We start from the raw sequence: 19,321 nt of genomic DNA on the forward strand, positions 1-19,321 counted from the left end.
CCCTGCTTGTGACGTCGCAACTATTCTGTGCTCTTGAGAAAGAATAGAAAAAAATACTTGGCAATAAAAAAAAGATACGAATAAGGTACCAATTTTGGGTGGATTCAAGGTTGGGGGAGAGGCAACCCCCCTCCCCCCGCCCCCCCCCCCTTTCACTTAATTCCTCAAATCCTCCACTGGGTCCCCCCTCGCGCTCTCTCCATGCCTCTCTCTCTCTCTCCGCACCTTCCAAAGTGGTGGCAGTGGCCATGAGGGTGGGCCCGTCCCCCGCGGCCGTGACGGGCGTGAGCTCCACGCTGTACGCCGTCGAGTGGCGCAGCTTGCGCACGAGGGCCGAAGAGGCGCCGGGCGGCAGCGCCAGCTCCGTCGCCTTGCCCCCGGCCGCCGGGCGGTACGAGAGGCGGAGGCGGCGTGCCGACGGCTTCTGGTGGGGCCAGCTGACCCGGAAACTGGACGGGGTCTCCTGCGTGACCAGCAGGCCGCTGAGTTCTGCGGGGGTGGGGGCGGGATGCGAGGAGAGAACGTGCATGCGAGCATGAGACGAGGGGTGCGGAGATTGCCCCGCGAGGCCTACGCTAGGCTGTTGGGGCCGAGTGCTGTTGGCGAGCGGCACCCATTGGGCTGGCGTGACCCTGCACCGCGCCTGGCCACGTTCGTTTTTTTAACACTGCAGCAGGCACTCATTTGAGGCCGAGTCAACCTACGGGGAGACCCAGGACCTGTTTAGATAATCGTCGTCAATGTTGCCGGTGAGTGGGAATCAGGACTTGGGTCGCTGGGTTCGTCGCGCAGCGCATTAACCACTGCGCCGCCGCTCCCCACGTGGACATAAAGATCCCCGTGTAGCCTTAACAGGCTGTTTGGGGCAAGTGCTGTTAGCGAGCACCTGTGAAGGCCGGAATGACACACGAGGGTTGTCAGCACCATGCCCATACACAACCACCAACTCGCAAGCAACATACATGTGCGTAAGAGGGGGAAAAAGGGCATTGGGAAAGCAGAGAAAGAAGTGCAATGTAGAGACACAATGCCAAGCCATGGGCGGGCGCAGGAAAAGACCGAGCTGTAGAAAATCACAGGAAGGGAATAGAAAGGCAGAGGAATAGAAAGGCATGGAAGGACACTACAAAGAACAGAAAGACAAAGGAAAGGAATAGGAAGGAACAAAAAGACACAGAAAGGCAGAGGAACGAATGAGAAGGCACGAGGCGGGGGTCAGTCCTCTCACCAGCAGTAGTGGCCTCGGCCTCAGTCTCGGACCCCGGGCCTCCAGGGAAGACGGCCCTCATGGACAGCAGGTAGGTGGTGTCGGGCCTCAGCTTGGCGAGCCGCTGCTGCTGCGAGGATGTGGCGGCAGCGGCGATGATGTAGTCGCCGTAGGAGAGGCCGTCGGCCGTGCGCAGCGCCAGCTGGTAGGAGGTGGCGCCGGCGATGCTGGGCCAGGACACCAGCATCCCCTGCGTGGAGATGTCACTCACCTGCAGGTCCATGCGCTTCCTGCCCGCTGCACGCACAAATAGACATGAGAGGTCCCCCTCCAACACCACCCGGGTCTGGGGGAGATACCTGCCACGTGTGTCTGGGGAGTGACTTACCACGTGGAAATACTCTATTTTGGCTGCTATGCAGTCCTGCCTGGGCCTCCCCTAGGTCGAGTCAGCCTCAAATGAGTTCTTTATGCAGTGGGGTGCCAATATCGCCACTAGGGAGACAAAGGAAGCTGGGCATGGTGCTGGCCACCCACTCCCTCGTGGACCGTGTCAGCTTTCATAGGTTCTCACGCATAGCAGTTGCCCCAACGGTTTGGCTAATGGAGGATCTTTGTCTTTGTGGGGAGCAGTAGTGGAGCAGTTATCGCTCTGCGCTATGAACCCAGTGACCCGAGTTCGAGTCCCTTTCACGGCCAAAATCAGTGATGATTATCTGAACCGGTCGTGGGCTTCTCCGAAGTTGATTTAGCCTCAAATGAGTACCTGGTACGAAGTGTAAACATCGTCACTGGGGAGACAGAGGCGGCCAGGTTTGGTGCTGGCCACTTGCCCCAAAACGTCTGATTAAGCGATGCCGGGGGATCGTCATCTTGTGCATGTATTAATCTTGCACGTGCGAGGGAGAATCGCTCACCGGACAACGATTCCCCTTCTTGCGCGACGGTCATCTGCAGCTTCACGCCCTGGCACACGTGCGAGATGATCTCCCCCTGCACGTCCTTGACATCGTCGAAGGACGCCACGTTGAAGAGGTGGCGCTCCAGCGGAGCGGAGGCCATCTCCTGCAACTCCGAGACGTCCGCCTCCTTGATGCCTGCCAGCGATCAAAAGAGCGGGGCGTCATCGCGGTGGATAGAGCGCCGGGCACGTCGGCGTCGGGGAAGATCTCCGTCGCACCCAAACCGTCGAGTCGTGCGCTCTCAGAGCACCCTTTTTATAATGGGATGTGTATAAAAAAAATTATATATATTTTAAAATGTTTTACGTGCATAGACAGGCATGTGAAAGAGGAGTATGCTACGTTTATTTGTTCCTAATTTTCCCCACCACGACAGTTCGAAGGAGGATTTTTGATCGTGTATGGTGGCCGAGCATAGTTGTCATGGGCCTGAGTAAGTTGGCATGGGCCTGGGTAAACGGAATTAAAATTGTCTACCCCACTTCCGTCCCCCTATTCATTTTTTTGGCGAAGTCATTGTGAGACCATCAACTTTCTACGCTTGGGAACCTGACTTAATCTCAACTCCTTCGAAAAGCGAGTTTGTGAATCACCTAACGAGTCCTCCGTGGGTCTCTACGCAAGTCTACGCATCTCTCCGTGAAACCTTACCGATCTCCATGCAAGGCCACCGGTGACCAGGGCTGAGGCCATCAACTCGCTGCACTCGAAAAACCCGGCTTTCAATTAACAGCTGTGCGCGGCTGAAATCCTGAAACGATCGCAGGATTCTCGGCGGTTGCAGGCTCGGGGATGCCTGCTGCGACGACGACGAATCGACACGAAGAGGGGAGAGCCGGTCGGAAGCGAGCGCCATCGTTACCGAGAGTGAAAATCTCGATGCCCGCGCTGCGCAGCTGCTGGGCGGGTGCCGCCACTGCGTCCTGAGACTTCCCGTCCGTGATGACGAAGGCGATCTTGGGAATGCCGTCGCGTGTGCCCGCGCCCTCCGCGAACATCACGCGCTGGGCGAACTGCAGCGCGTCTCCTGCCAAAAAGAAAAAAAACAATCGCAGACGAAGATAAACGACCACCTCCCCCTGCCCTGGCTTGCCGTTATAGCCTCCAACATACTACTGGGGTGAGTGCTGTTAGTGAGCATCTGTTAATGCCGGAAAATGCGCACGTTTGAGGGGAGCGGTGGTGTGGTCATGTGTGCCAAGTCCAGCCACCTTTGTCACCCCACCCAATGTTGATGCGTCACGTGCTGCGCCATCTACTTATTTGAGGGCCGATTCATTGTGGGCGAGACCAAAGACTGGGTTCGATATTCGGCACCGATGTTGACCCGAACGCTAACAACAACAACCCCTTTCCTCGTTTGCAAAAACTTGGCCAACGGCCGATCTATCTTTAACTTGCCCATCGCCGGAAACCTAAAAACCAACTCCGATTGGCTGAAGTGGTATTTTGCAAGGCTTTCACTCTATGGCTCCACACACCGCACACTCTCTCCCAACTGCCCACCCGCCAATTCTCCCCACCTATCAACCCACCAACATGCCCTCCATCCCTCCCACCCACCAACAATTTTTATCTCTCTCCTACCAATTCTTCCACCCATTAAACCACCAACATATCCTCCAATCCCGTGCTCCCACCCACAATCCTTCCCTCCCACCAATTCTCCCATCCACCCACCAATTTTCCCTTCCACCCACCGGTGTTGGTGCTGCCCCCTTTGTAGGGGAGCCTCCGGATGGCCTCTATGAGCTTGTCAGCATCCGTGTGTTCGTTGGGCAAGAACTCAGTGCGTGCGTCCGTGCTGTACTGCACGATGCCGACACGGACGCCGCTGCCGCCGGAGTCAGAATCGGCCTCCTCGGAGGACTCCTCCTCCTCTTCCGACGACGACGACGATGAAGAGGAGGAGGCGGCACGCACCAGGGCCTGCACCAGGGACGCCATGAAGCCCTTGACCTTCTCGAAGTTCACGCGGCCGACGCTCCAGCTGCCGTCCACCACGAAAACCAGGTCGGCCGCGGTGCCGGGGACGCAGCCTGCGGGGTGGGGAGGGAGGAGGGCGTGGAGGGAGATCGTGGGTTGAGGGGCCGTCAACACAAACCACAAACACAACGAAGTTTTGCGATGTAAATTTATAAACCGTATTAATTTGACCGCACCTCAGAGCAACTGCACAGGATGAGTGGGCATATTTATTCTGCATAACGAGAGGCAGTCAGTCACAGGCAGAGGTGAAGAGGAAGGTCTCTGTGTGAGACTATGAGTCTCTGTGTGAGACTATGAGTCTCTGTGTGAGGCTATGAGTCTCTGTGGGAGTCTATGAGTCTCTGTGTGAGGCTATGAGTCTTTGTGTGAGTCTACGAGTCTCTGTGTGAGTCTACGGGTCTCTGTGTGAGTCTATGAGTCTCTGTGTGAGTCTATGAGACTCTGTGTGAGTCTATGAGACTCTGTGTGAGACTATGAGTCTCTGTGTGAGGCTATGAGTCTCTGTGTGAGTCTATGAGTCTCTGTGTGAGTCTATGAGTCTCTGTGGGAGGCTATGAGTCTCTGTGGGAGTCTATGAGTCTCTGTGTGAGGCTATGAGTCTTTGTGTGAGTCTATGAGTCTCTGTGTGAGGCTATGAGTCTCTGTGTGAGTCTATGAGTCTCTGTGTGAGTCTATGAGTCTCTGTGTGAGTATCTGAGTCACTGTGGGAGTCTATGAATCTCTGTGTGAGTCTATGAGTCTTTGTGTGAGTCTATGCGTCTCTGTGTGAGGCTATGAGTCTCTGTGTGAGTCTATGAGTCTCTGTGTGAGTCTATGAGTCACTGTGGGAGGCTATGAGTCTCTGTGTAAGGCTATGAGTCTCTGTGTGAGTCTATGAGTCTCTGTGTGAGTCTATGAATCTCTGTGTGAGTCTATGAGTCTCTGTGTGAGGCTATGAGTCTCTGTGTGAGGCTATGAGTCTCGGTGGGAGGCAATGAGTCTCTGTGTGAGTCTATGAGTCTCTGTGTGAGTCTATGAGTCACTGTGGGAGGCTATGAGTCTCTGTGGGAGGCTATGAGTCTCTGTGTAAGGCTATGAGTCTCTGTGTGAGTCTATGAGTCTCTGTGTGAGTCTATGAATCTCTGTGTGAGTCTATGAGTCTCTGTGTGAGACTATGAGTCCCTGTGTGAGGCTATGAGTCTCTGTGTGAGGCTATGAGTCTCTGTGTGAGACTATGAGTCTCTGTGTGAGTCTATGAGTCACTGTGGGAGGCTATGAGTCTCTGTGGGAGGCTATGCGTCTCTGTGTGAGTCTATGAGTCTCTGTGTGAGTCTATGGGTCTCTGTGTGAGTCTATGGGTCTCTGTGTGAGTCTATGGGTCTCTCTGTGAGTCTATGGGTCTCTGTGTGAGTCTATGAATCTCTGTGTGAGACTATGAGTCTCTGTGTGAGGCTATGAGTCTCTGTGTGAGTCTATGAGTCTCTGTGGGAGACTATGTGTCTATGTGTGAGGCTATAAGTTTCTGTGTGAGTCTATGGGTCTCTGTGTGAGTCTATAGGTCTCTGTGTGAGTCTATGAGTCTCTGTGGGAGCTATGAGTCTCTGTGTGAGACTATGAGTCTGTGTGAGTCTATGAGTCTCTGTGGGAGGCTATGAGTCTCTGTGGGAGTCTATGAGTCTCTGTGTGAGGTTATGAGTCTCTGTGTGAGTCTATGAGTCTCTGTGGGAGGCTATGAGTCTCTGTGTGAGTCTATGAGTCTCTGTGGGAGGCTATGAGTCTCTGTGGGAGGCTATCAGTCTCTGTGTGAGGCTATGAGTCGCTGTGTGAGTCTACAGGCCTAGATGTGGGTCTCTGTACAATACAATGGGTTTATATATAGCATCTAAATGTGACCGCATCCCAAGATGACAGGGGGCATGTTTGTTTTACAGAGAGAGGGAGTCAGAAGAAGATAAATATTTAAAGCCTGCCCATTGGTTCCGCGGGCTCCATGTATAAATGAAGTTCACGTATGGATGCATTTGCTTTTTTTTCAACCGTATAATTTAATTAATTAAATGTTCAACCAACCCCTGATGGCTGCAACACATTATCTGGTGCCGATGATGTCTATTTTGCAATTTGGCTAAGAAGTGCAAAATTGGAGCCATATGGGGATGGAGATGGAGACTTCAAAGATGCCCTCTCTTTTCTCTCCCCCGGCAGTGTCTTCATGAACTTCAACGCAGTGCCTGCTGCCTGCCCCAAGGCGACATCAATGCCGGAAGGACTCCGTGTGGTTTTCCTTCGGTGGATAATGAATCATCATTTTATTTCTGTTTAACCCGATGTCAAAATAATTTTCGCTTTGAGTGGAGGGGGGCGGTGGCAGCAGGCGGGGGACGGGGTGTGGGGGAATGTATCAGCATGCACAACACTTGCCTCTACAGTCTGTTGAGGCTATATGGGGGGGGGGGTCTTTGTCTTTGTGTGCGTGACCAGATTTGTATCACTTGACACTGGGCGCAAGTTTGGTGTGCATTTGAATTTACGGGGCGCCTTGTCATCTGGAAAATACAGCATTCCGTAACGTTCTTGACCAGCCCCGACTGGACATATGTGAAAAAAAGATTAATAGCTCATCGGATTTTTCCAGTATGAATGCATATTCTGATTGTGATTCTGATTACATCTATTATTGTAAGTTGGGTTTCATAATTCGGTGCATTTCATCGTCTTTTGTCGATCGTCCGCCGCGTTCGTTTAATTTTACCACTTTGTGTTTTTTTGCACCCTACCGAAACCGATTTGCGGTATCCCTCTAGAACTTTGCACTCACTCCTGGTCACAAAGGAATACGTACCGACGTTAGACAACGCAGAGTGAAACCACCAAAGAGGAGAGAGAGCAATACATTTAAATCTGAGAAAAGGAAGTGCATGGATGATGGAGGCCACAACACAGACCATGGAGACGGTGGCATCTGCTTATGTACCACTAAATCCAGCAGCGATTAGCGATTGGCTCACAACAATCCATATCTCTGAATCAGCTCAAGCCTCCTGTAAACCACGTGACTTCTGTGTGGCCACGCTCACTCAGTAAACCCCTCTCCCCGCCCACTGTGAAAACAGCAGCAGCGTCTTCCCTCCCCTCATCTCTCCTCACTCCTCTGCTCCCGTTTCTCCACTCCTTTCCCATCCCCTTCCACTCACTCCCCATTCATTGTCTGTCCCTCTCTCCTCTCCCATTCCTTTCTCCATTTCCATTCATTACTAACCCCCGACTCCACTCCCCTTCGTGTGGTGCACCACCGGTACAGAGTCGCTCGCCTCTGATGGAAGCGGGTGTTGCAAAAGCAATGGAAACTCTAGTTATCGCGCGTGCCTAACCCTACACGTAATCATTAAATTGTTACTTGCAGACGTAATTTCAACCGAGTGGATTTTTTTTTTTACACGCATAAAAGTATTTACATTTTTCATCCGCGTCGGCTATTTCTCCACTGCCATTAGCTTGGCGTGTACAGGGCCCGGGCGTGCTGATGACAACGGCCATCACTTAACGGAACGTCCCAACTTCCAGCGTCCGCCGGTAATGCAATCACCAGACCCCCCCACCCCACCTACCCCCCACATGCCCCCCCACCCTCCCAGCCCCTCCAACCCCACCCCCCACGTAACGGCTCTAGCAGGTCCCTACTCGCAGTGTCAGTTTAAGGGGAGATACTTAAAACCGACTCTTTAGCGCACCCCGAGGTATTCGGCCCTCTGTCCTTCAATGACTCGGAGTAAGTAACGACTTTCACCGCTACCGCCGCTGCCGACAGTGCGTGTCTGGCGCGGCAAAGATGCCAGCGCCCTCAGCCGCTCTTGAAAGGTGTCGGACCCGATTGCGACCATTCAAACCGCTTTTTGTACAACGTCGCATTTTCCGCGCTCCTGAGGACACCCCATCGTGTAGATGGAGCGCTGTTCGCCAATAATAATAATACCTGGCACACCAACGGCATCTTTTCATCTTAACGTAATCGCATTCTTGCAAAAGCTCCGTCCATTCGCCTGTCCCGTGTGTCTCGTCTGCAGTAGCGCGGGCGGCACAGTGACTCTCTCGTAAAGATGATCCGATATATCGATGACACTTCACCCTGAAGTTGCGATACTTTTCGGGGCTCACCTTTGAGAAACCGAAGGGATTGCCCAAAACTCGCAGCATCAATCCGAGCCGCCATCGGAGCCCCTCGCTCTCGCCGACGACGACTACTTTCCCGCGCGCCTGGTTCGAGTGCCACCATTATCATCTCGGGGTTAAATAAAGCGTCGAGGAACAAATGCACGATGGAACGCTTTAAAGAATCCACGCGTATGGGATGAGCGCTCTTCATGTCACGCCAGGCCAGTGTCGCGCCCGCCCACCTGGTACGCATCTACCTTGAGGGCGAGTCGAACGAGGAGAGGCTTACGACCGGCTCAGGACATTGGTTACTGACGTTGGCCGCGAGCGGGAGTCTGCTTCGAGTCACCCGGGTCCACAGAGCCGCGAGCCAACGGCTGCATTACCGCGCCCGATGCACACACACACACACAAGCTTGCACACGCACGCAACCAATCCGGGACAAGGGGTCTTAAGCTTTTTAGCGTTTCGCCACCGTGCGACGTTTGTTTGGCTGGTTTTTCCGGAAGGTGCTGAGAGCGAAGCCGCGCTTCGGGTTCGAGTCGTGAATGTGCGCCGACGTTACCGTCGGAAGATGAGCGGTCTTCGTTCTTCCTGGGGGGCTTTTTCGACGTCTTCTTGGCGGTGGTTTTGGTCGTCTTGGCCTCGACTGTCCGCGCGCAGACAAGGAAAGAAGGGCAACGAAAGAATGAGGTTCGCAACGGGGCAGCGGCCATCCGGGGATGCGCTTCGAGCGACCGTGCGCAAAATGTTTGCACGCAAAAGAAATGTATTTATGTTTTCCCCCCACTCTTTTTCTCGGCAACGCGCAACGACGCCGGTGCAACGTGCGTCGAGTGGCCTGGAACTCTCTCTCCTTGCTTTTTTTTTTTCCCAAGCGTTGCAAAACGCTTGGAAAATCCTACAGGCACCACGCCAAATTAAGGGACGCGCACGGGGGTCGGCTGCATCCCTCTGGTGTCACTCCCACGCAACATTACCCCCCCCCCCCCAGCACACCACCACCCCTCCCCCCCCGTGCTCTTATCGTGACAACTCGCATTACACTGGACTGTACACCCGGAGTAATTTAAACAATATATATTGGACACCCGTCGGCTTAATTGGCCAGCCCCCAAAGTATCCCAGAAGGTTAACGTTTTTTAATTATTATAATAATAATAATAAGAGATCGGCTTACGTGATTCACTCACTAAGGGAACGTGGAGTAAATGAATACGCAAGTTCAATGGTGAACTTTGCAAAGACGCGGCCATGCTTAGGCTGCTCGGCTGCAGGAAATCTGGTATCAATTATGCACACACACATACACATGCGTGCGAGTGAGCGCACACAACATAAAAAAAACCCGGACTTGTGACTACTTTCATCATTTCGCAAACGGCATTAATCACATCCATCTCAGACCCTTCTTAAGTTTGAATGAGAAGGATTAAAGGAGTTTAATAATAAGAGGATGTTTAAATATGGGATTGCTATTGTGGCTCATTATGCATGGGAGGGATGATTGGAAAATTCAAAGGCTGTACAAATTGTGAAGGGCTGCATGTATCTTTGGGTTTTGTGCGTGTCAGTGGACGTATGCTTGTGCCTGTATTAATGTATCACGTCTTAGTCCAAGTGTGTGTGTGCATCAAAATACGTGTGGCAGTGGGATCGTGTGTGTGTATGAATGAGTGTACCAGGAGTATGTGTGTGCCAGAATGACTGTCAGGATGAGTGTGAAAGGCAGTAGGAGAGGGTGTCAGTCTGAGTGTGTGTGCCAAAATGAGTGTGTCAGTGTGATCATGGGTGTGTCAGTGTGACTGTCAGTATGAGTGTGTGTGCGTGTATGCCAGTATGATCGCGTCAGTGTGATCATGCAAGTGTCAGTACGAATGTGTCAGTACGAGTGCGTATGTGTCAGTATGAGTGTGTGTGTCAATATGAACGTGTGTGTCAAGACCAGAGAGTGCTTGTATTCGCGCAAGCACAAGTGCGTTTCAGTATGCATGCGTACGTCATCATTTATTCAAGCATTAGCGTGTGCGCGTGTGCCAACACGAGTGTGCGTGTACGTGCGTGTCAGCACGAGCGTGTGTCGCTCGTATGACCAACACGGCTTGACGGGAGAGATATTTCAGACATTACATCTCGTTGCATCCGAAGATATTTCCCCTTGCACGTGCTCGCGCGCGCACGCACGTGCACGCACGTGTATACGCGGGCACAAACGAGCGCACGTGTCCGTGCGCTCACATGCACCGTGCTCGCGCGGGCACGGTGCATGTGCTTCACAGATGTGCAGCGGGCCACGACGTGCCGGCGGCACGACGCAACATCGTCACACGTTTCACTCCGGCACTCTGCCCGAGCCGGTTTGCATCTCGATTCAAAGTAAACGCCGCCATCGTCGCCGCCGCCGCCGCCGCCATCGTCGGGGACTCGCCGAGCCTCGTCACGTCACCCGCATATACTCCTGCGGCGCCATTAGAACGTTCACTCAAAGCTATGTAAATTTAAAACAATGTTCATTTCGTTTTTCACACTCCTCCCACCATCGCTATTTAACAACCCATACCCCTCCACATCCCACAACCAACTGCCCCACAACTAAAAAAAAATCGTGCGGTGACTCTCAGAGTCGAGAATCATGGATTTGGTGGTGTAGGGCCCACGGTAATTTCGCGACAATTCAGCTCATAACAACAACAAAATAACCCCAATAACTTCTCAATTCCTTCTCGTCATCCCGACGAGTGCCGTTGATTGATTCGATGTCAGTTGCATCAGATTCATCTTGTTGCACCGGATGGCGAGGAGAAGCTCGGCAGAGCAGGAGAGAAGTCTCCCATCCGCGAGCGTTACTCGGGTCACCGAAACGACGAACGCCGAAGGCGAAATAAAAAGGACAGCAGCTGAGCGAATAGAAATCAGGGCAAAAACAATTGCGTCAGATACGCCACTATCAGGTAACGATTCATTTAAGAACTGCACATCAGAAAACGTTGATTTTTTAAAAAAATATAATTGTCATCAGGCCACAAGGCTATGAAGAACGGCTACTGCCCGCAATGACACCAACTCATCGAATTATCTATTAAAGCAGTGCTATTGATGAATGTGTTCCTTTTGTTGTTGTTGTTGTTGTTTTATTTGTTGGTGTTGTTTGCGCATGTGCACCACTGCCAACGCAGCAGCATCAGCAAACGTAATTATTGTCACGTGTGTAAACGACTTGTGTCTCTTGTGTATGTTGCCCTGAACCCTGCTCAGCGCAGATGAAGAACAAAGCGCCGTGTGACCGTGAGCTGTTTCTCCTCGGTTCCTGCCTCACCGCTGGCACTATCAAAACAATTAAAAACTAATCAGTAGAAAACAAATTACTCCACCAGGTAAAGCCCACTGAGCTATGTAGCTTTTTTTCAGAAGCGGCCTGGCCACACATGATAGTTCAACGAAGTGGCTTACCACGTGAAAATGTATAACAACCAAATATAGTCTAGATGCATGTTTCTAATTGTCGAGGGAAAAACCGGAGGACTCGGAGCTGAATCCATGTGACCACGGAGAGAGAGAGAGAACACGCAAACTCCAAATATACAGCAAGCGTCAGGGTCAGTATCAAAGCCACGACCTCGTGTATACCTGGCGAGGTAGTTAACATCTCGCCACCGTGGTGCTGGTACTGGTGGCGCGGTGCAGGGACCCAGAGATGACTTCGCCATCCTTCCCAAAAACCCTAACAACAAACCCTCGTTCCGTGGTGAAATCCTCGGGCTCGTGAATATCACATTCCCCCGATGCCTCTGTAACATTTACGGCAACACTCAAGAGTTTAAGCACACTTGAAAAAGAAAATAATCTCAAAGCACTCAAACGTAATGGATTTTTTCAACTTTCACTCTTCTTCGGCTCAATTTTTTTCCAACCCCCCATCATTTAAACTTCTCACGTGATTCATCGCCGCGCACCATTAAAGCTGTCCGGCCGAACTCGAAGCAACATCCTTCGCCATCCAACATCTGTCAGCGGGGCAAGGGAAATGTGCACGCACGTGTGGCAAGAGGTCTCCTTCTCACCAGCAGCCACGGCGTGCGGAGAGAGAGAGAGAGAACATCCACCATGACTGGTCTTTTTCACGAGCGGCCAGATCAGAATATTTGTTGACACTGGAGGAATCCCGATGAGCTATAAAGCTCTTTTTCACACAAAGAAGAGAAAGCCACCCAGGTGTCATCTATGCACCCCCCCTGCCCCGCCTCCCCACCATCATCTTTCACAAAGTGCGCTTGTTCGAATTAGAATTTTTACACCAGAGGAATCCGATGAGCTATAAAGTTATTTTTATCCAGTAGGGGATGAGTTGCCACGCTATCAATCCATCCCATGTATGCAGATCATCGGATACCACAAATCCCGCCAATGCATTTCTATACCCGGTAAAAGCCTCGCCGAGCATGGAGACTTGCTCAGGAAGGGTTGCTGCAACAAACATTCGGATGTTTGGCTAGGGTCTATCCGTTGTCGAGATTTTGGCTTCGTGTGGCAGGAAACCCAGAGAAGCCCGGAAAAAAAACCTCCCCACCGGGATGCTGCGCCACGAGGGGGTGACTGTCCGCATCACCACGGCGGTCGGGACACACGTAACCGCCCCGTGCCCACAACGCCCGGCAGGCCCTGGTGAGCCACCTAACCGAGAATTATTCTCAACCGCGCTTAGCTTCTCAAGTCTGATGATCTCGGAAACGTGGACAATAGCTGAAACGACAGATGAATACAGCCACAACCCAGGCACCATGCGTGTGATAACTGATAATCAATCTTGCTTGGTTCATCAATCAGGGAGGCGGTGGTGAGGTAGGACTAGTGGTTCCCACTGCGAGCCCCTGTGCAATGAACCTGACAGACCTCAGTTCAATTCGCCATCATTACTCACCACGGTGAACATCAAGCGGAGAGTGATATCCCACCCAATTCTGACCTGGGTCTCTTCAGCCGTTGACGAACCCGTGGTGAAAATGCGATTAAACGACCCCCTCATAGAACGGGGTAGACCTTCAGAAATGGCTTTGCCAAAGCATTCTAACTAATAATATTTTTTTTTATTGCGTCCTTATCTCTTTTTCACTGGTACTTTATCACCAACCTTCACATTTCCCCACATTCCTGTCTCGAATGACGCCGGTAACCCAATGCCCGCAGCGGCAGGTAAAAGCTGGGGGAGGAGGTGGGCAGGGTGAAGTAGGAACGCTCCTCCTTACGTAAATCTACTTGCTTGGGACTGAGTCTCCAATGGAGCAAGGACGAAAAAAAAACTGTATGGCGCAATTGTTACGAAATACGCTAAGCAGGAGACTTAAAGAGAAGTTATGGTTTATCCAGGACGCCGGCTGCTACCGTCGTCACCGTGCTAATTGAAACCAGCCCCTGAGGCTAGGGCACGCGGTGACGCCGTGCCAAAAGTTTTCTGGCTAACGCGTGCGCGGCTGGCGCGCCCTGGGGACGGCGTTGGCACGGCCGTCGCTGGCGAGGGGGACGAGCGGCCGCGCATCTCCGCCGTGCCCACAGGAACGCGGGCGTCGTGCCTCACAATTATGAGACGGGGCGGAGGCACGGAGGTTTCACGACGCAGCGTGCCGACGAAGGATCCAGCCATCGCGATTTGTTCCCCTTGTCCCCACTAACATCAGGGGTGAGAGATGAGAACTGGACGTGACCCCCTCACCACCCCACCGACCCTTCGCCCCCGCCGCGCCCACTTCTCTGAATCGCGATCTGACGGAGAGTATGTAAGTGGCTCTTCTTCATAGCAGATGGATCTCTCCATCTGTCCGAGAGAGAGTTCTCCCAATTGCGACAAAGCACAGCTTACCTTCACCTCACTTTATTTATGGGACCTCTTTTCGAAGCTCGTGCGTTTCGTTTGCCGCCATCGAGCGCCTCGTTTGTCAGTCGTGCAACATTCCTCGAGGACCCTGCTGAACTCGGTTCTCTGCAATGCCGATGTTTTTTTGTCTTTTTTGGTTTTCGCTGTTGCTGCGATTGGGCAGTACCACCAACGGGTTTCCCTTGTGAAAAATAGCTGAGGGATGGGGGGGCGGGGCGGGGGGCAACTGGCTCAACAGGGATCATCCATGTAGAAAATCTAAATTAACAAAAAAAACTTTAGGGCTACGTTATTGACGAACCGCGTCACAAAAACACGTAGCTCATCAATATTATTATCATCAACACCATAGGCACGTACGTTGAGCTTGAACTTCTTTCGCACCATACGTAGCCAACCGTGCTAACCTGAGGTTGTTCACCCCTTGTGGTCAGAATGAGCCCTGACCAATAGCCAGCCAGCGAGCCAGCAAACCCGGACCAGATTGACAACCGGAGTCTACTTTAGACGGGGGCGGCAGCACGCCCTCGTCGTGGAAAGTGCAGCGGGCGGTACTTCGCTTACTCGTCACTTTCCCCACGATGGGCGGGCTCTCGGCCGAGCCGTCGTAGGCCACCATGGTGACCACGTACTCGGTGCCGGCGCGGAAATCCTTCAGCACCGTCTTGGTGGCTCCCTTGGGCAGCTTCAGCTCCTTGGACGGCCCAGCACCGTCTGCCACGTTTGGGAGAGGGGCAGGGCGAGGGCAGGAGAGAAGATTGGCACACGTAGGCACGTACGCACACAGGCAGGCAATTATCTCACGCGGCACGTCTTCTCACGTGCTCTACCGCCTTCTCCTGGCGTGCCAAGGGGTGTGGCACCGCTTCGATGCTCCCCCCCCCCCCCCCCCCCCGCTAGGGAAGGGGAGTTTCACAACATTCCGTTGCGGTGATCACCCAACGCTCGCTTGCTCATCAGCGCCGGGTTCACGGGTTAGCCGCGTGCAGCGTAGCCACCGCCAGCCCTGGACTGGAACAAACGTCCCCGCCGGGTCACCGCATCCTCGTCAGCGGTGACCCGGCGGGGAAGAGGGACGGGTGCAAGGCGGGCACCACCCATGCGCCTTCGACCCGGGTGCTGCACGACGGCACTGAGATATTTGAAAGAAGCCGACGCGTGACAGCTGCTGCCCAGAAGAGAATGGCACGCAAGGCGCCCCCCCTCCGCCCCCCTCCGCCCCCCACCCCACTCGCTCTTTGGCATTCACGTGGCGAGGTCCAAGGCCGCTTCCGTGCAGCCCGGATCGACCCACGTGAAGGCGCGCCGATGTGATAACTGACCTAAAAGAAAACGAAACCGATGTTTATTTTATCAGGTGAGGAGCTACGGAGCTCTTTTTCAGAAGCGACCTGGCCACATGATGATAGCTCAACGGGAGTGGCTTATGGTCGTGTGAAAATTTCCAGCGGCCAAATACTCTAAAACATACTTTGATTCTAAATGAGTAAGGAAAAACGGGAGGACCCCGATTGAAAAAAATGCACGCCACCAGGAGGAGAGAAACACATGGAAACTCCAAATATACAGGTGTCAGGGTCGGGAATCGATCTCACGACGTCCTGCACACCAGGCGAGGCAGTTAACATCTCCTCACCGTGGCGCTTAACCTTCTCTCGGCCAATCTTCATCGACGCAACGCGAGACGGCCGACAAACAAACAAACAAACGCCGTAAGCGCGCCGTTTTTCCCGAACGCCGGACCCGTGTCGCCGTCGGCGGCGTGGGGTTACTCTCGGTGCGGTGCCGGGGAATCGACGGCGGCGCGCGGCAGCGGGCGGTGAGGAATGCCTCTAATCCGCACCATCCCTCGGAACGCGACGCTCCATCTTGCACGACTCCCCCCCCCCCCTGCCGACCGATGCCGACTTAACGCGCGCCAGCGACGCCATTTGGGAGCGCCGCCACCAAAAGCACCTGGCACGCGCGTGGCCTGGCACACGTGACCACAGGCGGCGCTACGTGGAGGTGGCGGGGGTGGGGGGCGCAGGCAGAGAGAGAGAGGCTGTTGTCCCCCCCCCCCGCCATCTCCCCCCCACCCCCCCCCCAACTAGGTGAAGCGGGAGGGAAGCGACGAGCTAGAGGTCCGTGCGGACGACAACGACGTCCGCACGTTGCCGTCGGAGCAATTCGTAGCGCAGCGGGCTCGCGATCCGCAGGTCGCCCGAATGAACATGGGGAAAGTAAAAAAAAAACCATCACGCAGGTGAAGCCACGGAATGAGATCGATGCTCAGGTGCAACGGCGACGTTGATGGCCTGAGCCGCACTGGCAGTGAAGCGCGCTCGCAGAAATAACGAACATTCCATTTGACATTGAGCTTTTCTTGGACAAATTCCAGCTCCGTGAATTAAAACAAAGCTTTGGCTTGGTTGACGTGCGATGGAAACTCTTTACGGGGGGCATGTGAAGGGTCTGCCCCTCGAGGGTATCAAAAGAGGCCTATTGGACGTGACTTCAGAAGTAGTTCCACAGTGTCATCTTTCGGGGGCTGTGCCGACACTGCTTAGCTGTTTGAATATCTCACGAGCAATAAAACAAAGTGAGGCTCTGCAGAGTTGAGCGCTGATGAGCCGTGCAGCGTTTACCGTAGTTCGCTTCCAGTATCAGTGGGGCCGAAATAGCTTTTTTTTTATCGGCACAGTGAAAGGTCGCTAAAAAACATATAACAGCCCAAACCGCAATAAAAAATAAATTACTTTAAATTTGCGGTCACTTAGGCATTTGTTTATTACGAAAATCACATCTTGAGACGCGAGTGTGAGTCGTTAAGACTAGACTAAGATGGATTTTTTTTTTCCCCAATGAGATCTTTGTCCTAAGAAATGCTTTAAATTAAAAACACTCCCTTTAAATCAGAAAAAAAGCTTTCCGTGACGGGCAATGTTTCTAGAATTTAGGACGTGTTTGTGCTTCGTGGATTCTCCTCCAGAGTGTTCTGTGCACAAGCGGCCAAAAAGAAGTATTTTTTTCAAATGAAAGGGAATGTGCTTACGTAAATGCATTTTCTTCCAGAAGCCACAAGCAACATAATTGAATATCTACACAATCGCTCACTCAACAAACTGTCCACGCACTCGCCCACACAACCTCACCATACTCACTCCTGCACACACTCCCCACACAGACTAAAAATCACCTAGCCTCCCACCACACCCACTCAACTCCCTACTCACCCACCCTTCAATCATCCATACATCAACTCATCCATACACCTACCCATGAAATGCCAACCACCTACTCACCCACTCACCCACGCACCCACTCACCCATGCGCCCACTCACCCACTTCCTCACTCATCCACCCATGCACTCACTCAACCACCAAACCATTCGCTAATCACACCGAACCACTCGCTCATCCACCCACCCACCAACTCATCATCTCACCCACCCACACTTATCTACTTATCCACCCACCCACCCATCGATCCAACCATTCAACCACGCAACAACCCGACTATCTATTGAACCACCCACCCTCTCACCCACCCAAACATCCAGCCACTCACCCACTCTTTCAACCATTCAACCATTCACTCACTAACCCAGGTTGTCGGCAACCTGCGGATCCGGAGTTGCATGCACCTCTTTAAGAACCGCTTCATGACGTTATCTATTACCACCGTCCCGTATTCACCACTTGCATTGCGGATCTTGAAATACTACGTTTTCACCAAATTCGTAAATACATAGCTCTTTTTGTTATTTTGGTTGCCGACCCCTGCACATGACCCAACCACTCACCGACTCACCCACCCCCTTTCAACTATTCTCCCATTGACCCGACCACTCACCGACTCACCCATCCCCCTTTCAACTATTCTCCCATTGACCCGATCACTCACCGACTCACCCACCCCCTTTCAACTATTCTCCCATTGACCCGACCACTCAGGGACTCACCCACCCCTTTTCAACTATTCTCCCATTGACCCGACCACTCAGTGACTCACCCACTCACTCACTCACCGGGTGCTGGAGCGATCACGATCTTGTATCCGGAAATCTTCCCCGCCGGAGCCTTCCACACCATCTGCACATTGTTGTCTTTCAGGAACTTGAATCGGAGGTTCTTTGGTGCCAAAACTGGCCCCCGGTGAAGAAAACATACGGCACGACCAGGTTAGCGTTCGCGCAAAGGAACACGCAACATTCGCACGGTCCAACATACAGCGCCGTCACTTGCGTTGTCGTCTCAGCATTCATACTTGCGGCGGAATGAGAAGTGGTGCGGTGGTTTTTGGTGCCCTGCACTACGAGCCCGGCGTTTTCAATTCAATTCTCGGCCACGGCTAACATCAGTGGCGAGTGATGTCTGCACCGCACCTGAGTCACCTTACCTGGCTCCACTCAGAAGCAACGAGCACTGACTGGCGTGATGAAGTATGGTCAAACAACATCGACGACTGGCACGGAGTATCGAGGTCTTCATCCAGCAGCAGATGTTCAATGGGCTCGAAATGATCATCGTTGTTATTTTTATTAAATGTTGTAATCACTAACTATTATAACAATCCAAAGCCATAGTGCACTGCCAGATTTGTTTTGTCCTGTGCGTGTTTTGACATCTTTGTGTTGCTCACTCTGCCAGGAGGCTGTGTTTTAGTTTATATTTCATTCAGCAGAAAACATGTTGTTCTCCAAATCTGAAATTAATCCATTCACTCTCTGCCGCTGGAAAAAATATATCAAAATGACATCACAAAACCACTGGTTTAAGGCTCAGAGAAATGTGCTCGTGAGCCCGCGCAACGTCCTCTAGATACAAATAGTTTTTGGTTTTGTTTCTCCCATGAAAATTCCAAAATGCCTCTGACCAAACCGCTCCGCATGCATCTGATGTGTCATCAGATCTCAGGGGCTAAGAAGGGACAAAGCCTGGAGAGTTCGTCGATGTTTGAACACCAACCCCACGAGGCTCTCACAGTGGCTGTGATCAAATCAAATCCGTCAACGGGGAGAGAGAGAGAGAGAAAAGAAAAGCTTTCCCTTCTTTGAAATCGGCTTTAGCGCTCTCTGACATTATTATGGTACCCTCACTGCACACGACGGCACCGCTGTTATTCCCTGTGGATGTTCACTTATCCGACAATTTCACATATCCACTTGTGCCGCCAGTG

The 19,321-nt window shown here is 52.6% G+C and overlaps 1 protein-coding gene across 1 annotated transcript in view; it reads right to left on the reverse strand.

The window, feature by feature from the left end:
• The window catches only part of LOC116942617 (collagen alpha-1(XIV) chain), a 104,835-nt gene that overhangs the window by 74,619 nt on the left and 10,895 nt on the right, over nt 1-19,321 (reverse strand). The window contains exons 3-10 of the mRNA XM_032954742.2: nt 18,171-18,287; nt 14,724-14,873; nt 8,856-8,939; nt 3,870-4,208; nt 3,032-3,196; nt 2,125-2,304; nt 1,229-1,504; nt 226-489 (exon numbers count right to left, since the gene is read on the reverse strand). Coding sequence (XP_032810633.1) covers nt 226-489; nt 1,229-1,504; nt 2,125-2,304; nt 3,032-3,196; nt 3,870-4,208; nt 8,856-8,939; nt 14,724-14,873; nt 18,171-18,287 — 1,575 coding nt within the window. The remainder of the gene's footprint in view (nt 1-225; nt 490-1,228; nt 1,505-2,124; nt 2,305-3,031; nt 3,197-3,869; nt 4,209-8,855; nt 8,940-14,723; nt 14,874-18,170; nt 18,288-19,321) is intronic.

This window comes from Petromyzon marinus, chromosome 15 (assembly GCF_048934315.1).
Source record: "Petromyzon marinus isolate PM22_M1 ecotype Great Lakes invasive population chromosome 15, UKy_Petmar_22M1.pri1.0, whole genome shotgun sequence".
Lineage (NCBI taxonomy): Eukaryota > Metazoa > Chordata > Hyperoartia > Petromyzontiformes > Petromyzontidae > Petromyzon > Petromyzon marinus.